The 20,762-nt window shown below is 46.0% G+C and overlaps 2 protein-coding genes across 2 annotated transcripts in view; one reads left to right on the top strand and one right to left on the bottom strand.

The window, feature by feature from the left end:
• Positions 1-1,007: 1,007 nt before the first annotated feature.
• On the bottom strand, positions 1,008-15,425 carry ENTR1 (endosome associated trafficking regulator 1). The gene is made up of 8 exons (XM_069748113.1): positions 15,219-15,425; positions 14,098-14,210; positions 7,783-8,169; positions 7,119-7,192; positions 6,179-6,290; positions 5,565-5,627; positions 5,286-5,425; positions 1,008-5,207 (listed from the first exon to the last, which is right to left on the bottom strand). The coding sequence occupies exons 1-8, from the start codon at positions 15,277-15,279 to the stop codon at positions 5,114-5,116; spliced, it is 1,044 nt and encodes a 347-aa protein (XP_069604214.1). The 5' UTR covers positions 15,280-15,425; the 3' UTR covers positions 1,008-5,113.
• A 16-nt stretch (positions 15,426-15,441) lies between these two features.
• The window catches only part of PMPCA (peptidase, mitochondrial processing subunit alpha), a 63,257-nt gene continuing 57,936 nt past the window's right edge, over positions 15,442-20,762 (top strand). Inside the window, exons 1-3 of the mRNA XM_069748112.1 lie at positions 15,442-15,549; positions 16,134-16,336; positions 19,932-20,011. Of these exons, the coding sequence (XP_069604213.1) occupies positions 15,503-15,549; positions 16,134-16,336; positions 19,932-20,011 (330 nt within the window). The 5' untranslated portion in view covers positions 15,442-15,502. The remainder of the gene's footprint in view (positions 15,550-16,133; positions 16,337-19,931; positions 20,012-20,762) is intronic.

Below are 20,762 nucleotides of genomic sequence, written 5' to 3' on the forward strand. Positions count from 1 at the left end.
TGGCACAACTGATTACACCGCCCTGCACCAGGAATAACATGCGGGCTCTGGTTTACCTGGAATGTTCCTTTTAAAGAGGGGTTAGATAAACATGGCTGCCTCTTTCCAAAAAAAACCAAAACATGGCAGTGGGGTTGGATTGATACTGCAGTTTAGTGCCAATTTTTGCTTGCTGTGGACCTGCAATACCACACTCCACCTGTAGACTGGTAGGGTGCTGTTCTAGTGGAAGAAGGCAGCCATGTTTTTTGCTAGTCGTGGACTTAGGCTTTGCTGCATGTTATCAGTGTATTATGGTCCGTCCTCCTAGCAGATTTTCCACCTCAATTGTGTCTTAGATGTTATGCGGATCAGAAAACCCGAGCCTGTCTATTTATGATGTTGATTCCACCCCCTTGCAATGCATAGGGATAAACTAGGGCTTAACCATAGCATTTTCACAAATGCCGATAATGCTCCTTGTCGCTGTACCCCAAGAGGTCTAAAAATGGCACCTACGATATACAGTATAGAATAATTTGATTTCTTGCAGTAGCTCTCCCCCCCCCCCCCTCCAAATCCATCGACTTCCATGAATTCTATGAGCAATTTAGATTTAAAAAAAAAATCTTTCATTGACTTGATGAGCAGTGGGCTTCATGTTACCGAAAAGGAGCTGAACAAATCATTTTCTAGGAAAATATTTTGCATAACTTATAAATTACTGTTTTAAAGCAGTTTGATGTGAGGAGTCCAGTGGGTGGTCCTACTGTGATTGACTCCACCCTCTGGACTCAAGACCAGACTGAGCAGAGATTTAGATCACTAATAGTTAAGTTATATCCAAATCTTTTCCCACCAACCTATAAGATCAGTGATGGCGAACCTTTTAGAGACAGTGCGCCCAAACAGCAACCCAAAACCCACTTATTTATCACAAAGTGCCAGTACAGTAATTTAACCTGAGGCTGAGGCAGACATCACAGAAGACTTGCAAAATACACACAAAAAACACACGACACATTGGATTATCTGTTAAATAAAAATGTTGAATAATTATTTATTATAAAAAAAAAAGCAACATGTCACATTTGGTTCCTCTGAATTCTGCAGATCGTGAGACCCATGGCGTGCCAACCGCAGTGATTGGATACATTTTGCTGAAACTTGTAGTCCCACTGCTGCCAACAAGCTTCAGGTTGCTTAATCTTCCCAAACATCATCCAAGCCCAATATAGGAAATAATAAATACCATCATCATCTGCATGAAAGTCTCAGTGGGATGATCCTGATAGAGCAGGAAAAGCACGACTGGCACAATTCTACATTTCATATAAACAATGCATAGAGTAAGTGTAGAAAAAAGATTCTCCATTGCTTTAGTGAATATACCGGTATTTAAAAAACTGCACATCCAGAAATTCCAGGGAATAATCAGATGACAAGGGCAGCTGCAGCTGAACGCAATTCCCCATCATTGCTCTCCCTGGCAGAGGTGCTGTGTACATCTCCTGTATTCTCTGAATGGAGGCAGTGAAGACGGCTGTCCTCAATACCAAAAGAGCTTCTCGTGGTCCATTCTGCAGAGTATGCTGTCACTAACAGAGGGTGGGATTCTGTCTCTTCCCCTCCCCCCCCTTCCTCACTTCTGCAGCAGCTCTTTCACCCCCCATTCCTTCCTTTCTCCTGCAGCAGCTTTTCCCTCTCCTCCACTCTTGCTCCTGCAGCAGCTATCCTCCTGCAGCAGCTTTCCTCCCTCCTCTACTCCTGTAGCAGCTTTTCTCTCCTCTACTTTCTCTTGCAGCAGCTTTTCCCCCTCCTCCACTCTTGCTCCTACAGCAGCTCTCCCCCCTCCTCCACTTTTGCTCCTGAAGCAGCTGTGCTCCCTGCTCCACTCTTGCTCCTGAAGCAACTCTCCTCCAGTCTTGCTCCTACAACAGCTCTCCCTCCTCCACTTTTGCTCCTAAAGCAGCTCTTCTCCTTCCTCCACCTTTGCTCCTGAAGCAGCTCTCCTCCCTCCTCCACCTTTGCTCCTGAAGCAGCTCTCCTCCCTCCTCCACTTTTGCTCCTGAAGCAGCTGTCCTCCCTGCTCCACTCTTGCTCCTGAAGCAGCTGTCCTCCCTGCTCCACTCTTGCTCCTGAAGCAGCTCTCCTCCCTCCTCCAGTCTTGCTCCTACAACAGCTCTCCTCCCTCCTCCACTTTTGCTCCTAAAGCAGCTCTTCTCCTTCCTCCACCTTTGCTCCTGAAGCAGCTCTCCTCCCTCCTCCACTTTTGCTCCTGAAGCAGCTGTCCTCCCTGCTCCACTCTTGCTCCTGAAGCAGCTGTCCTCCCTGCTCCACTCTTGCTCCTGAAGCAGCTCTCCTCCCTCCTCCACTTTTGCTCCTAAAGCAGCTCTCCTCCCTCCTCCAGTCTTGCTCCTACAACAGCTCTCCTCCCTCCTCCACTTTTGCTCCTAAAGCAGCTCTTCTCCTTCCTCCACCTTTGCTCCTGAAGCAGCTGTCCTCCCTGCTCCACTCTTGCTCCTGAAGCGGCTCTCCTCCCTCCTCCAGTTTTGCTCTTGAAGCGGCTCTCCTCCCTCCTCCAGTTTTGCTCTTGAAGCAGCTCTCCTCCCTCCTCCACTTTTGCACTGTTTCACGCTTCCATCGGGAGTGTCACGTCCTAATGCATCGGCGAGACGTACCGATGGATGTTAGAAAATATTGGTAAAACGTATGCAACGTTTCCAGTATTTCGACGGAGGCATCTCCACAATTTGCATAGTAGAGAGGGACTCTTTTCCCCTGGTCGGAATATGCTTCCAGGCATGCTCAGATGTAAAAACTGCATCCGTCTCTGGATTCCTGCGTTTCACAGTGTGCGCAGAATCCATTGTTCATAGGCTCCCTTTCTGTGGAACGACGTATGCCGCAGGAGGCGTTGGGGAACGTTTTTTCCACTGCACACAAACGTTTCATGGAACGTTTTTTGGAAAAGACGGGTCGTCAAATTCTGCAGGATCCAGTGCACGATGGCCGAAACGTGTGGCCATACGTCGCTAATACAAGTCAATGAGAAAATGCAGGATCCTGTTTTCTCAAAAAACGACGTATCTCGACGGGACTACAAACACGGAAGTGTGAAAGAGGCCTAACATACGTGAATTGTGCTCACTTGGAAGCAGTCTTTGTGATCAGCGCTGCAGCCAATTAGAATGACAGAGGGGGCACTTTCATATTGGCGCTCCACTAGAGGCCGCCATTGTAGAGTATTATCCACCATGTAGGCTCTGTCCCATATTGGGAATATGCACTAATAATGCCACCACATGGCTGCCTTCAGCTAATCTTCCAGATCTCTGCTTGCCATCACTGAATGAAAACCTGATATTTCTCGAAGGGTATGTTATATTGTGGCCAGAACTAAATAGTCTGACATGTTTTACCTGCGCCGACACATTGTAGCAAACCGGAGCGGTGAGCTTGGACTTCTGATGTGTTTGCCTCATAGGTTATTGCCTAGACTGGATGCAGTTGTAGCAAACCCTCAGCTGTGATGCCATACAGAGCCCCTGCTCACTCTATTAAAGTGCTCTACCACAATTATTAAATTAACACATTAATGTGTATAAATACAGACATTTGTTATATAAAATATAGAAGAGAATAGAATTACAAGTGGAAACATTTAAAAATAATAGAAATATCTCCTATACAAAAAACATAACATGTGAACTCAGTGCTAAACCCACGGTGCAAGCAGCGGGCAACAACTCGGGGCTCACCTACCATCGGGAAACTACAACTCCCAGCATTCTGCGTGCTGCAGTTTCCCAACAGGTGGAGAATTGCCGTGAAAATATATATAAAAAATAATCCTATATCATCACCTTGGTGCAGGGGGGTGTAGTGTAAGGTGCATCACATCCTGCACTTATATGAACAGAACTATGCCACAAGTTTGGAGGAATTGGTCACTCGGCAAAAAATAAAGTCACATGCAAGAAAAAAAAAGTTTTCAGGAATATAAAAACTTTTTGCTCACTTATAGAAAAGCTCTAGAAAATCCCTATAATAGCTGATCTCTATACATGTGGCTCCTACTGAACGGCACTGAGCAGCAGGATCACATGCAGCGCCGTGGCCAGATGAGCAGGTAGAGGGACTTCAGCCACTTATCTGTCTGGGTCAGAGCCCACCAGTCACACCCCGAGGGTCTATTCCTGGAAAAGTACATGAATATAAAACTATATATAAGGCTGTATATAGTGCAATGTTGGGAACACAGTAATGGGAAACAGTAGATCTGGGCCCTTAGAGGGTTGTTCCATAGTAAGAGAAAAAGGTACTGCTGGGATGATACAGAGATTAGGGCTCTGGGGTCTCCACTCCATATATTCTCTATAGGACTTCTGGAAATTGCGGCGTGGCGTATTCTGGTTCCCATATAGACAGTAAATGGGTTGAGCGTGCCCCCTCTGCTCCATTCAGATGGGGAGCCCAGATCCTGCGGTCCACACTCTTGTTCTTGGGACTGCTCAGTAAATTACCCAAGGGGATAACTTGCCATCTTGGGAAAAACCCTTTAAGAGGGGTCCTATAGATATTCATTTAAAGGGGGGTGGGGTCTGTTGGAATGACAGGTTCTTTCCATAGGGGGCAAGGCGGAGGCGGCCATCTTTAGATATATAATAGCAGCCTATAGGGAAACAAAGGTTTTGAAAGGAGCGGGTGTATGTGCACAAGCCGATGCTAACATGGAGGCACTAGGGAGTGATAAGCAGCCCACCCTCACCATGAACTGACTACAGTTAGGTGGTCTGCTGTATCGTCTAGAAACAGCGCCACTCGTTTGTAGGCTCTTTGCGGTACTGCAGCCTGACTTTATTCACTTGCAGTTGTAATACCAGATGCATCCTATGGGTAAGGGTGGTGCTGTTTCTAAGAAAGAAAAAGCTATGTTGGATTTCTGCTGACTTGTGGCTCATCGTGCCCAGATTCACTATCAGTCGTACAGTATTGCCATCTTGGATCAGTCGCCGTGTAGTCGCAGCCTTATTCTCACCACAGACAACCCTCTAAATACCAAATAAAGCCGATGAGTTGTCTCCACCCGACCGTCACGGCGGAGAATTGCCAAGTTCCATACAGTGGTCCTCTATGATCCGTCATCGTGGACTTCTGCTATCTTGTCAATGGATCGCAGCAGATCGGCTACGAGGTTTAGGGTCTCCGCTCCGGACAGCAGCTGCCTATTGTAGGGGGAATCGATATTAGATAATATACGAGGTGCGGGGGGACCGCCCCCCCAATACACAGACCCCACATACTTGATGGAAGCCTGCGCTCCGCTCACTGCCTTGTGCAGGTTCTCCAGGGCTAGGCCAGCATTCTGCTTCACCGCGTTCATCCCGGCTGTCTCCCCCCGCCGCAGGGCTTCATTCTCGGCTTTGTAAGTGTTTAGCTGGACCTGAAATACAGGAGGGTGCCCTGTGTGTGACCGGGGGGGATGATGCCAGTGGTCTCCACAACCATCACTCCCCACCGGCCAGGCCACACTTAGATGACGGGAGTGCGCCCATCGCTGCCTCCAGATACGCGGCACCCACCTGCAGCAGAGCGACCTCCTGCTTCAGCTTCGTCACGTTGCCCTCAGCTTTCGCTGCTCTTTTCTACAAGATAACAGTCAATAAGTAGGATGAATTCATACAAGAAAATGTCAGATTTTGGGGTTGGTAATGAGTCTTAACTTACAGTGAAAAAAGACATTCCATGTCCTCCATCCAAAATAAAGGGTTAGCCAAGACTGGAAAACCATGGCTGCTTTCTTCCAGAAACAGCGCCACACCTGTCCATGGGTTGTGTCTGGTATTACAGCTCAGCTTCATTGTAGTGAATCAGGCTGAACTGCAGTACCAGGAACAACCACAGGACAGGGGTGGCGCTGTTTCTGGAAGAAAACAGTGGTTTTTCTAATTTATTATAGCCTTACGATCACAACTTACCATCTGTCTATAGAATATGGTGCGAACCCAACAAAATTTGAGAATAGGGGTCTCAATAAGGGTTGAGAATACGGGCAGCACGGTGGCTCAGTGGATATCCCGAATTATCAGAGGCAGACTGGTAACTAGCACTACATGGCCTGACAACTAGTCCTGGATATGGAGTTGTCAGGCAGCACATCCTCATGGCAGATAGCAGGAGAAACATGGCCACTGACCGTCATCATCTGCAGGTTCGCCTCCACTTGTTGCACCATGGACTCCAGGTCTTGTGCCTCCTTCTGCTCCTCCAGGATTTTTTCTTCCAGTTTTCGCTCAAAATGTTTAACCCTAAAATGGGATGATTATCATATCAGATACTCCTGCCATCATGGATGGTAAAATGTCTCACCTGCTCCTCGTATATTAAAGGGTTATTCATATAGATGGGTATTGTTGGAAGGAGCTTATAAAAACAAGCACTTTTGGAAGTTATTGCTTATTAAAATTTGAGATAAACACTTTTCTTTTGTTTACAGCTAGTTGCCTAGGAGACCAACCACCTCTGTTGTCTTTCCTGTAAACATTGCACTGTAGGTGTCCAAGATTAGGAAGGAACAGTGTGCTCCAGCGATCCTTGCCAGGGGCAAAACGGCTCAATAGGAAGGAGCTTGTAAATACGTATTCTGTTGTCTACCGGTGGTGGTCGGTCTCCTAGGCAGCGAGCAGTAAACTAGAGAAAAATGTTGATATCTCACAAACGAGTGACAATTTTAATAAGCAGTAAATTACAAAATTGCTTTTATATAGAAGACCTATCCAACGACATCCCTTTATGATGATGGGGTAATAATCCCTTAGAGATTAAACATCTTCCGTTTCAATATGGACCGATAGGGGCCCATATGGGTGCAACCAGGTGGCTGCAGATCTATTTAGGATCTGGCAAGTGTTCCGAGGGCGGTCCCAATCTCATCAGGTGCCCCAGCTCCCCTCAATAACGCAGCTCTCCCTCCTTGGCCCTGATGATCGTCTGCAGCGCTGTGAAGAGTCGCAGTGGCGTGTGCTGTAATCCCGAACAAGGCACACGCGCAATATATTCGAATACTGCTTAAGAGAAGCAGTGAACAGAAACGAGGGAAATAAAGTAAAATCAAACCTTGCACGTATGATACTGACTTTTCTGCCTGGGATTCATTAAGTTTCCGGAATTCTTGGATTTTTCGCTTTAGGTGATTATTTTCTTCAAAAACCTGGGAGATAAACACGAGCTTTGTATTACAGGCTTTCCTGGGGCTGAAGGAGGACAAGTTCTAAAACTTTCTAATAGACTTTTGTGTTTCAATTTGCCAGCTCTCTGCTTGCTGTCAGTGAATGGGAACATTCTTGCTCAGATCTTGTGCTGATCTCTTACTTAAAGGGAACCTGTCACCTGAATTTGGCGGGACTGGTTTTGGGTCATATGGGCGGAGTTTTCGGGTGTTTGATTCACCCTTTCCTTACCTGCTGGCTGCATGCTGGCCGAAATATTGGATTGAAGTTCATACTCTGTCCTCCGTAGTACACGCCTGCGCTAAGTAATCTTACCTTGCGCAGGCGTGTACTATGGAAGACAGAGAATGAACTTCAATCCAATATTTCGGCCAGCATGCAGCCAGCAGGCAAGGAAAGGGTGAATCAAACACCCGAAAACTCCGCCCATATGACCCAAAACTGGTCCCGCCAAATTCAGGTGACAGAGTCCCTTTAAAGGGATTGTCCAGCCTCAAGTCTGCACAGAACGGCTGGGACACATGCATGATTGACAAGTATCGACGCGTGCACCTTTATTAGCGCCTCCTACCTCCTCATAGCTCATCCGCTTGTTCTGGAGGGGCGCACCATCAGCGGGGTTCTTTGGTAAGGGCGGCTCTGGACTGGAGTGGTCATCAACAGCAGCCGGAGAAGGGGTACGTCCGGTGAGACGCCATGTTGTAAACTGATCGCCCCCTGAGATGTCGCTGTAGGCAGAGGACTTGTTATAGATGCTGTCCGGAGAAGTGCTGACATTAAGGGTCTGCTCCACCACTGAGGGGTGATAGCTGCCGCTCCAGTCTTCCTCCTCCTCATCATCATCATCATCCTCCAGGAGGTCATTGGCCAGTGTGGGATCCTTGAAAAATGTGTCCTGGTACTTCAAGGGCAACTTGTCCCGGGCATCGGGGAGGAGAGTGGCACCATGTTTGGCTTCCTATGAGGAAATAATGAGTTTTATCCCAGGTAATCAGTTTTAATGGGACGGTGTCCTCAGAATTAAGCTGCTCTGAGAGCTATACCAGCACCCTGCCTCTACCGGCAAATCAGAACTACAAGATACGAAGTCTAAGGGGTGGAGAAATGTGAGGTCTACGAGTCCGCTGGGCTGGACGGAGAGGTGGCACTTCATTTCAAGCACAAATTGCGCCTGTAAGGTTCAGTGGGTGCATTTAAAGGGACAGACTTTCCAAAATTCCTCATGATGGCATATTACTAAGTAATCAATCAGGTACTGATCGGCGGGGGGCTGCTGTCTGGTTCTGATCCCCCAGAAGGAAGGGGTTTCGTCACAGTACAAAGTAATGCTCTGCAGGGTAATACTTCACCGTTGCTGCTCCTTGCACAATGGATAACCAGGAACACCTCTGTATAGGAAATCAAGAGACCCCATTCTCGTGATCACGGGGGTCCCAGAGGCTGAAGTCCCACTGATCATAGTGATCAAGCCCTTTACACAGTAGATAGTGGCAACACTGCAGTATTGTGGGGTATAAGCATTAGGAAAACCTGGCTGAGTACTTAAAGGGCTTTTCCTCTGACTACATACATTAGTCAACTTAACTCTTTAACCCCTTCATGACCCAGCCTATTTTGACCTTAAAGACCTTGCCGTTTTTTGCAATTCTGACCAGTGTCCCTTTATGAGGTAATAACTCAGGAACGCTTCAACGGATCCTAGCGGTTCTGAGATTGTTTTTTCGTGACATATTGGGCTTCATGTTAGTGGTAAATTTAGGTCAATAAATTCTGCGTTTATTTGTGATAAAAATGGAAATTTGGCGAAAATTTTGAAAATTTCGCAATTTTCACATTTTGAATTTTTATTCTGTTAAACCAGAGAGATATGTGACACAAAATAGTTAATAAATAACATTTCCCACATGTTTACTTTACATCAGCACAATTTTGGAAACAAAATTTTTTTTTGTTAGGAAGTTATAAGGGTTAAAATTTGACCAGCGATTTCTCATTTTTACAACGAAATTTACAAAACCATTTTTTTAGGGACCACCTCACATTTGAAGTCAGTTTGAGGGGTCTATATGGCTGAAAATACCCAAAAGTGACACCATTCTAAAAACTGCACCCCTCAAGGTACTCAAAACCACATTCAAGAAGTTTATTAACCCTTCAGGTGCTTCACAGCAGCAGAAGCAACATGGAAGGAAAAAATGAACATTTAACTTTTTAGTCACAAAAATTATCTTTTAGCAACAATTTTTTTATTTTCCCAATGGTAAAAGGAGAAACTGAACCACGAAAGTTGTTGTCCAATTTGTCCTGAGTACGCTGATACCTCATATGTGGGGGTAAACCACTGTTTGGGCACACGGCAGGGCTTGGAAGGGAAGGAGCGCCATTTGACTTTTTGAATCAAAAATTGGCTCCACTCTTTAGCGGACACCATGTCACGTTTGGAGAGCCCCCGTGTGCCTAAAAATTGGAGCTCCCCCACAAGTGACCCCATTTTGGAAACAAGACGCCCCAAGGAACTTATCCAGATGCATAGTGAGCACTTTGAACCCCCAGGTGCTTCACAAATTGATCCGTAAAAATGAAAAAGTACTTTTTTTTCACAAAAAATTCTTTTAGCCTCAATTTTTTCATTTTCACATGGGCAACAGGATAAAATGGATCCCAAAATGTGTTGGGCAATTTCTCCTGAGTACACCAATACCTCACATGTGGGGGCAAACCACTGTTTGGGCACATGGTAAGGCTCGGAAGGGAAGGAGCGCCATTTGACTTTTTGAATGAAAAATTATTTCCATCGTTAGCGGACACCATGTCGCGTTTGGATAGCTCCTGTGTGCCTAAACATTGGCGCTCCCCCACAAGTGACCCCATTTTGGAAACTACACCCCCCAAGGAACTTATTTAGATGCCTAGTGAGCACTTTAAACCCTCAGGTGCTTCACAAATTGATCTGTAAAAATGAAAAAGTACTTTTTTTCACAAAAAAATTCTTTTCGCCTCAATTTTTTCATTTTCACATGGGCAATAGGATAAAATGGATCATAAAATTTGTTGGGCAATTTCTCCCGAGTACGCCGATACCTCATATGTGGGGGTAAACCACTGTTTGGGCACTCGGCAGGGCTCGGAAGGGAAGGCGCGCCTTTTGACTTTTTGAATGGAAAATTAGCTCCAATTGTTAGCGGACACCATGTCGCGTTTGGAGAGCCCCTGTGTGCCTAAACATTGGAGCTCCCCCACAAGTGACCCCATTTTGGAAACTAGACCCCCCAAGGAACTTATCTAAATGCATATTGAGCACTTTAAACCCCCAGGTGCTTCACAGAAGTTTATAATGCAGAGCCATGAAAATAAAAAATAATTTTTCTTTCCTCAAAAATGATTTTTTAGCCTGGAATTTCCTATTTTGCCAAGGATAATAGGAGAAATTGGACCCCAAATATTGTTGTCCAGTTTGTCCTGAGTAGGCTGATACCCCATATGTGGGGGTAAACCACTGTTTGGGCGCACGGCAGGGCTCGGAAGGGATGGCACACCATTTGGCTTTTTAAATGGAAAATTAGCTCCAATCATTAGCGGACACCATGTCACGTTTGGAGAGCCCCTGTGTGCCTAAACATTGGAGATCCCCCAGAAATGACCCCATTTTGGAAACTAGACCCCCAAAGGAACTAATCTAGATGTGTGGTGAGGACTTTGAACCCCCAAGTGCTTCACAGACGTTTATAACGCAGAGCCATGAAAATAAAAAATTATTTTCTCAAAAATAATCTTTTAGCCTGCAATTTTTTATTTTCCCAAGGGTAACAGGAGAAATTTGACCCCAAAAGTTGTTGTCCAGTTTCTCCTGAGTACGCTGATACCCCATATGTGGGGGTAAATCAGTGTTTGGGCACATGCCGGGGCTCGGAAGTGAAGTAGTGACGTTTTGAAATGCAGACTTTGATGGAATGCTCTGTGGGCGTCACGTTGCGTTTGCAGAGCCCCTGATGTGGCTTCACAGTAGAAACCCCCCACAAGTGACCCCATTTTGGAAACTAGACCCCCAAAGGAACTTATCTAGATGTGTGGTGAGCACTTTGAACCCCCAAGTGCTTCATAGAAGTTTATAATGCAGAGCCGTGAAAATAATAAATACGTTTTCTTTCCTCAAAAATAATTATTTAGCCCAGAATTTTTTAATTTTCCCAAGGGTAACAGGAGAAATTTGACCCCAATATTTGTTGTCCAGTTTCTCCTGAGTACAGTGATACCCCATATGTGGGGGTAAACTACTGTTTGGGCACATGCCGGGGCTCGGAATTGAAGTAGTGACGTTTTGAAATGCAGACTTTGATGGAATGCTCTGCGGGCGTCACGTTGCGTTTGCAGAGCCCCTGATGTGCCTAAACAGTAGAAACCCCCCACAAGTGACCCCATTTTAGAAACTAGACCCCCCAAGGAACTTATCTAGATATGTGGTGAGCACTTTGAACCCCCAAGTGCTTCACAGACGTTTACAACGCAGAGCCGTGAAAATAAAAAATCATTTTTCTTTCCTCAAAAATTTTGTTTTAGCAAGCATTTTTTTTATTTTCACAAGGGTAACAGGAGAAATTGGACCCCAGTAATTGTTGCGCAGTTTATCCTGAGTATGCTGGTACCCCATATGTGGGGGTAAACCACTGTTTGGGCACACGTCAGGGCTCGGAAGTGAGGGAGCACCATTTGACTTTTTGAATACGAGATTGGCTGGAATCAATGGTGGCGCCATGTTGCGTTTGGAGACCCCTGATGTGCCTAAACAGTGGTAACCCCTCAATTCTAACTCCAACACTAACCCCCCCACACCCCTAACTCTAATCCCAACTGTAGCCATAACCCTAATCACAACCCTAATTCCAACCCTAACCCTAAGGCTATGTGCCCACGTTGCGGATTCATGTGAGATATTTCCGCACCATTTTTGAAAAATCCGCGGGTAAAAGGCACTGCGTTTTACCTGCGGATTTTCCGCGGATTTCCAGTGTTTTTTGTGCAGATTTCACCTGCGGATTCCTATTGAGGAACAGGTGTAAAACGCTGCGGAATCCGCACAAAGAATTGACATGCTGCGGAAAATACAACGCAGCGTTTCCGCGCGGTATTTTCTGCACCATGGGCACAGCGGATTTGGTTTTTCATATGTTTACATGGTACTGTACACCTGATGGAATACTGCTGCGAATCCGCAGCGGCCAATCCGCAGCCAAATCCGCACCGTGTGCACATGGCCTAATTCTAAAGGTATGTGCACATGCTGCGGAAAAGCAGCAGTTTCCCATGAGCTTACAGTTCAATGTAAACCTACGGGAAACAAAAATCGCTGTACACATGCTGCGGAAAAACTGCACGGAAACGCAGCGGTTTACATTCCGCAGCATGTCACTTCTTTGTGCGGATTCCGCAGCGGTTTTACAACTGCTCCAATAGAAAATCGCAATTGTAAAACCGCAGTGAAATGTGCAGAAAAAAACGCGGTAAATCCGCCATAAATCCGCAGCGGTTTAGCACTGCGGATTTATCAAATCCGCAGCGGAAAAATCCGCAGAGGACCAGAATACGTGTGCACATACCGAAACCCTAACCCTAGCCCTAACCCTACCCCTAACCCTATTCTAACATTAGTGGAAAAAAAAAAATTCTTTATTTTTTTATTGTCCCTACCTATGGGGGTGACAAAGGGGGGGGGTCATTTATTATTTTTTTTATTTTGATCACTGAGATATAATCTATCTCAGTGATCAAAATGCACTTTGGAACGAATCTGCCGGCTGGCAGATTCGGCGGGCGTACTGCGCATGCGCCCGCCATTTTGGAAGATGGCGGCGCCCAGGGAGAAGATGGACGGGACCCCGGCAGGATCGGTAAGTATGATGGGGTGGGGGGGACCACGGGGGGGGGGGGGGGGGGGATCGGAGCACGGGGGGGGGGGAATCGGAGCGCGGCAGGCGTGGAACGGAGCACGGGGGGGCTGGAACGGAGCACGGGGGGGTGGAACGGAGCACCGGGGGGGGTGTGGATCGGAGTGCAGGGGGGGTGATTGGAGCACGGGGGGGTGATTGGAGCACGGGGGGAGCGGACAAGAGCACGGGGGGGAGCGGAGCACTGGACGGAGGGGAGCCGGAGCAGTGTACCGGCCAGATCGGGGGGCTGGGGGGGGGCGATCGGTGGGGTGGGGGCACACTAGTATTTCCAGCCATGGCCGATGATATTGCAGCATCGGCCATGGCTGGATTGTAATATTTCACCCGTTATAATGGGTGAAATATTACAAATCGCTCTGATTGGCAGTTTCACTTTCAACAGCCAATCAGAGCGATCGTAGCCACGAGGGGGTGAAGCCACCCCCCCTGGGCTAAACTACCACTCCCCCTGTCCCTGCAGATCGGGTGAAATGGGAGTTAACCCTTTCACCCGGCCTGCAGGGACGCGATCTTTCCATGACGCCACATAGGCGTCATGGGTCGGAATGGCACCGACTTTCATGATGCCTACGTGGCGTCATGGGTCGGGAAGGGGTTAAATTGTCTAAATCTTAAAGGGATGTTCTGATTATCTCCCTTCTGGAGCACACTGCCGCCCTGCCTCGTGGCCCCATGCTAGTGGCGAGTGTGGGGCAGGGGGCTTTCAAGTTGGCAGGATCCAGCTCCAACAGATCAGAGCTTACAAGCGTGCGCTCCTCCCCTAGGCGACCAGCCACCGGTGACAGACGGCAGAGGTAGCCGGTAACCTAGACAACAAGTAGTAATGAATTGAAAAGTCTTTCCGTTCTTTAGAACAGAGAAGATTTTTTAATAAAAAAATTGCAACTTTTTTTATGAGCATTTTTTCTAATTTTACCCTTTAAAGAATATGAGACACTCACAAGGGAGAAATCCCCTTCACCGTTTCTTCCAGTGGGGTACGCACAGGATTTGCTTTTCACAAATTCCTTGAAAGAAAATGGATTCCCTTCCTCTGGATTATCCAAGTCATTATCTGCAAAAGACAAAAAGTGAACATGCAGGAAAGCCTGTAAAGCGCTGCGGTATATGATAGCGCCATATAAGCAAAGCATAATAAATATGACGCAGGCATCGCAGCTGTAAGGGCTCACTGTACAGGACGTGGTAATGACGTTCTCCCTTCTAGTAAGATCACATGATTTTTTTTTACTAGAAAAGGTGCCTGGAGCTGATCGTGTGATTGACCCCCTCCCAATGTAACGTGCTGGGTGCACTCCCTACCCCAGATTGTACAGGTGGGGGGATGTAGGGGGCTCCTATTACTCCCACCTTCTCATAGAAGCCCCGAAAGGATTAAGTCTTGAGGTATCTACTTTGTTTCAAAGTCCAGGAAACAATATAAAGACTCCTTGGTCACATGACCTCAGAGTTGATACTTTGTAACAGGAACATTTCTTTGCTGCAGGAGAAATTTAAAGGGCCAGTGATTTTTTTTCCATGTAAGCCACTAGATGCATTATGGCTGGCCCGAATAACTAAAGCAATTGTTACCATCCACCTCCCGTGTCTCCCCTTTTCCTCAGTTTGTAAGCTTGCGAGCAGGGCCCTCATTCCTCCTGGTATCTGTTTTGAACTGTGATTTCTGTTATGCTGTAATGTCTATTGTCTGTACAAGTCCCCACTATAATTTGTAAAGCGCTGCGGAATATGTTGGCGCTATATAAATAACATTATTATTATGTGTCACAGACAGTATGGGACCAGGCTCTTTCACAGGCGCTTTGTTTCTGGACACGGTGAACTTTGATGTACATATTTGATGAACATATTTAATAAACCAAAACAATTGTCTCCAATAATGGACAACCCCTTTAAGGTGAGGAAACTGCATAGAGACCTCAAGACTACACCGTGTCAGTGGACTTCCCCTTTAATGAGCAATATAGAAGTGGGCTGGGTCAGTTTTGTCAGCTCCGTCCTTTTCCCCCCCGTGTGGCAGAGTGCGCACCTCCTGGCAGGATTACCCTCCCCCCACACTCACCGTCCTGGATGATCAGGGTCTTGCCCCTCTTCCCCGGGGGCAGCCTGGAGAATCCGGCCATGGTACAGGGCGGTGCGGGGCAGCCGAGTTCACAGAGCACAGCATGGGCCGCTCATGTCCTGCAGGGGGCAGTGGAGAGTCACAGAGGCCGCACATGGAACGCAGCTCCTCAGCTGACGGGAGGCCGATTCCGCCCACACAGGAAGTGACGTCATGATGGACAGGAACCCGGAAGTCAGCTGCTTCGACCGGTCTCCGGGGAGGTCAGGGGTGAGAGTGCAAAGATGGCGGCGAACATGGCGAGAAGACGGGCATGGGGCGGGATGCGACGGTAAGGGGGGGCCGTGAAGGACAGGAACTTGTCCCTGCATCGTGGGAGGGGGGACAACAGTCACGTGGTGTGCAGGTACACGGAGAGATGGCGGTGTTGTCATCCTGGTTCACGTGGAAAGTAGTGTTACCCATAACAACAGCTCCCAGCCAGCCCTGACAGCTGCTTTCACCCCTTTCCCTCCACGGACATTGTTCCTTCTCACAGCTGAGGGTTTGCTACAGTTGTATCTAGTCCTGATAGGAACCCTCTGCTTGCTGCCGCCTATGGAGAGCACATAGAATTGCTTTGACTGGAAACACTTGTAACGAACCCTCAGCTGTGGGAATAATAATAATAATCTTTATTTTTATATAGCGCTAACATCTTCCGCAGCACTTTACAGGTTGCACACATTATCATCGCTGTCCCCGTTGGGGCTCACAATCTAAATTCCCTATCAGTGTGTCTTTGGGAAGTGTTAAGTGGGTGGCAGTTTGTGTTCCCACTCACTGACCGCAAGCAGAAAGCATGAGGTCGGAGTAGAGGGCAGAGGATATGAGGCCAGACCCTGCGTGCAGCGATCGCTCTCCTCTGTGTTCCAGGTACGGGCTGCCGGCGTACAGGAGGTTCAGCAGCGGCAGCACCTACCCCAGCATACCCCTCACCGCCCCCTTACCCGGGGTGCCCAAGCCAGTGTTTGCCAGAGTAGACGGACAGGAGAAGTACGAGACCAAGGTCACCACCCTGGAGAACGGCTTGCGTATCGCTTCCCAGAACAAATTTGGACAGTTCTGTACGGTTGGACGTAAGTAGGACTAGAAGATGTATGTGTCATGTCTGAGGGTGTGGAGCATCACCAGCCATGGTATGAATAGTGAGTGCAGCTCTGGAGTATAACACAGGAGGTAACTCAGGATCAGTAATGTAATGTATGTACACAGTGACTGCACCAGCAGAATAGTGAGTGCAGCTCTGGGATATAATACAGGATGTAACTCAGGATCAGTAATGTATGTACACAGTGACTGCACCAGCAGAATAGTGAGTGCAGCTCTGGAGTATAATACAGGATGTAACTCAGGATCAGTAATGTATGTACACAGTGACTGCACCAGCAGAATAGTGAGTGCAGCTCTGGAGTATAATACAGGATGTAACTCAGGATCAGTAATGTATGTACACAGTGACTGCACCAGCAGAATAGTGAGGGCAGCTCTGGGGTATAATACAGGATGTAACGCAGGATCAGTAATGTAATGTATGTACACAGTGACTGCACCAGCAGAATAGTGAGTGCAGCTCTGGGATATAATACAGGATGTAACTCAGGATCAGTAATGTAATGTATGTACACAGTGACTGCACCAGCAGAATAGTGAGTGCAGCTCTGGGATATAATACAGGATGTAACTCAGGATCAGTAATGTATGTACACAGTGACTGCACCAGCAGAATAGTGAGTGCAGCTCTGGAGTATAATACAGGATGTAACTCAGGATCAGTAATGTATGTACACAGTGACTGCACCAGCAGAATAGTGAGGGCAGCTCTGGGGTATAATACAGGATGTAACTCAGGATCAGTAATGTATGTACAGTTGTGGCCAAAAGTATTGACACCCCTGCAATTCTGTCAGATAATACTCATTTTCTTCCTGAAAATGATTGCAATCACAAATTCTTTGGTATGATTATCTTCATTTAATTTGTCTTAAATGAAAAAACACAAAAGAGAATGAAGCAAAAAGCAAAACATTGATAATTTCACACAAAACTCCAAAAATGGGCCAGACAAAAGTATTGGCACCCTCAGCCTAATACTTGGTTGCACAACCTTTAGCTAAAATCCCTGCGACCAACCGCTTCCGGTAACCATCAATGAGTTTCTTACAATGCTCTGCTGGAATTTTAGACCATTCTTCTTTGGCAAACTGCTCCAGGTCCCTGATATTTGAAGGATGCCTTCTCCAAACTGCCATTTTTAGATCTCTCCACAGGTGTTCTATGGGGTTCAGGTCTGGACTCATTGCTGGCCACCTTAGAAGTCTCCAGTGCTTTCTCTCAAACCATTTTCTAGTGCTTTTTGAAGTGTGTTTTGGGTCATTGTCCTGCTGGAAGACCCATGACCTCTGAGGGAGACCCAGCTTTCTCACACTGGGCCCTACATTATGCTGCAAAATTTGTTGGTAGTCTTCAGACTTCATAATGCCATGCACACGGTCAAGCAGTCCAGTGCCAGAGGCAGCAAAGCAACCCCAAACCATCAGGGAACCTCCGCCATGTTTGACTGTAGGGACCGTGTTCTTTTCTTTGAATGCCTCTTTTTTTCTCCTGTAAACTCTGTTGATGCCTTTGCCCAAAAAGCTCTACTTTTGTCTCATCTGACCAGAGAACATTCTTCCAAAACGTTTTAGGCTTTTTCAGGTAAGTTTTGGCAAACTCCAGCCTGGCTTTTTTATGTCTCTGGGTAAGAAGTGGGGTCTTCCTGGGTCTCCTACCATACAGTCCCTTATCATTCAGACGCCGACGGATAGTACGGGTTGACACTGTTGTACCCTCGGACTGCAGGGCAGCTTGAACTTGTTTGGATGTTAGTCGGAGTTCTTTATCCAACATCCGCACAATCTTGCGTTGAAATCTCTTGTCAATTTTTCTTTTCCGTCCACATCTAGGGAGGTTAGCCACAGTGCCATGGGCTCTAAACTTCTTGATGACACTGCGCACGGTAGACACAGGAACATTCAGGTCTTTGTAGATGGACTTTTAGCCTTGAGATTGCTCATGCTTCCTCACAATTTGGTTTCTCAAGTCCTCAGACAGTTCTTTGGTTTTCTTTCTTTTCTCCATGCTTAACCCCTTAATGACAGCCAATACGTCTTTTAACTGACCTGAGATATAAGAGAATAACCTCCACATACAGGTGACAATCCAGCAGTTGTCGGCTGTACACTATAGCTGACAACTTGCTGCATTAGCCACGATAAGTGTTTGCACCGTCCATATCTGTTTAACCCCTTAGATGCTGCTGTCAATAGTGACTACATCATTATAAATGGTTAACAGAGTGTGGGGGCTTCCTCTTTATCCCAATTGGCGCCCTCAGATCATGATTGTGTGGTCCTGATGTTTACGATGGCAATTCACGACCAAATAGTGGCCTTAGAGTCTGATGGCTGTTGTAACCTGTTCAGAAGTTAGCGGCATTTATGTGGTAAACATACACTTTTTCATTTCTGTCATGCCACTTTGCATTATTTCCTGAAAAGCAACTGAAGGGTTAATAAGCTACCTGACAGCAGTTTTCAATATGTCAGGGGGTGCTGTTTTTAAAATGGTATCAAGTTTGGGGGTTTCCCAATATATGAGACCCCTAAAGTCACTTCAATCCTGGATAGTCCCCTAAAAAAATAAATGTTGTAAATTTCCTTAAAAAAAATTTAAAATTGCTGTTACATTTTTAAACCTCCTAAAATGCTAACAAAATACAATAATGTGTTACAAATGGGGTTGAAGTAAAGCCGACATGTGGGAAATGTTATTTATTAATGGTTTGCTGTGGTATGACCATCTGGATTAAAGGGATAATCATTCAGATTTTGAAAATTGCTAATTTTTTAACATTTTTCTCAAATTTTTGATATTTTTTATAAATAAACGCAAAACATATTGAACTAAGTTTACCATTATCATAAAGTATAATGTGTCACGAAAAAACAATCTCAAAATCACTGGGATTTGTTGAAGTGTTGCAGAGTTATTAACACATAAAGTAACATTGGTCAGATTTAAAAAATTTGGCTCCGTCACTAAGGGGTTAATGTGGTACACACAAGGACACAGGACAGAGGTTGAGTCAACTTTAATCCATGTCATCTGGCTGCAAGTGTGATTTAGTTATTGCCAACACCTGTAAGGTGCCACAGGTAAGTTACAGGTGCTGTTAATTACACTAATTAGAGAAGCAGCACATGATTTTTTGAACAATGCCAATACTTTTGTCCACCCCCTTTTTTATGTTTGGTGTGGAATTATATCCAATTTGGCTTTAGGACAATTCTTTTTGTGTTTTTTTAATTTAAGAGAACTTAAATGAAGATAATAATACCAAAGAATTTGTGTTTGCAATCATTTTCAGGGAGTATTATCTGACAGAATTGCAGGGGTGTCAATACTTTTGGCCACAACTGTACACAGTGATTGCACCAGCAGAATAGTGAGGGCAACTCTGGGGTATAATACAGGATGTAACTCAGGATCAGTAATGTATGTACACAGTAAGTGCAGCTCTGGGGTATAATACTGGGCTAGGGGGTCACTGGGCGTTATCTGTGAGGAATAGCTTAGTTCACACATAATCTTCTTTTTACTGTATTTTCACTTCTTTTTGTGTTTTTGTTTCAGTTCTCATCAATTCAGGCTCCAGACATGAAACCAAGTATCTCAGTGGCATCTCTCACTTTCTGGAGAAACTCGCCTTCTCTGTACGTGGATCTTCCGGGTCACCGCCATTAAGTCTGATAATTGTGTGATGGGATATAGGATTGTAGACTCTTATATAGTATAGTTGTCATTTTTACATGTTTTTTTTTTCTCCTCTCTTCTTCGTTCATTCTCTCCTTCCATTCTGTAGTCACCACTGTATGGGGTCTTTTATGTGGTGCGACTAGTTTTATGTAATTGGTCCAATTAATATGATTGCCATTTATTTGTCTCATAATAAAGTACTAAGGTGACAGACGTGGGGGAAAGTCCTTTAGTGGGTCTCCATTTGCCATGGCAACTCATTGAGAACTAAGGGGTTAAATGTTAGGATCACACCGATCTGCTGCCCAGGCAGGTAGACGCCACATACCAGGTTCTGCCTGCAGAGCCAACTCCTACCAGGCATGTCATGTATACGTTAGGAAGGGGTTAAAGGGACACTGATCATGGAGTGCAATTAAATGAAATCCGCTATTCTGTTATCAGCCATTTCAGCCTTTGTCTAGTCTAAATTTCATGTTCTTGAAAAGGACAAGTGACGAGATCCAATAACTTCGCTGCCGCCATGATTACGGCTCTGTCACCTGTCTCCGGTGCTGATCCTGATATGGCCAATTACATGTGACTGGTGGCCTGCGCTCAGGATGAAGGGGGCAGAATACAAGAGGGGGTGCACTAGGGTTTTTTTCTGAATATTTCGTACATAATACACTTAAATTTCTAACTCATAAGTATTTTTTCCCATTTCCC

This window comes from Ranitomeya imitator, chromosome 2, assembly GCF_032444005.1.
Source record: "Ranitomeya imitator isolate aRanImi1 chromosome 2, aRanImi1.pri, whole genome shotgun sequence".
NCBI lineage: Eukaryota > Metazoa > Chordata > Amphibia > Anura > Dendrobatidae > Ranitomeya > Ranitomeya imitator.

Coding starts and splice junctions, on each gene's coding strand:
- ENTR1 (XM_069748113.1), bottom strand. CDS start 15,279: ATGGCCGGATTCTCCAGGCTGCCCCCGGGGAAGAGGGGCAAGACCCTG. Junction 8,170..14,097: donor GTGAAGGGGATTTCTCCCTT/GTGAGTGTCTCA, acceptor ATTTCCTCATAG/GAAGCCAAACATGGTGCCAC. Junction 6,291..7,118: donor AATGAATCCCAGGCAGAAAA/GTCAGTATCATA, acceptor ATCCCATTTTAG/GGTTAAACATTTTGAGCGAA.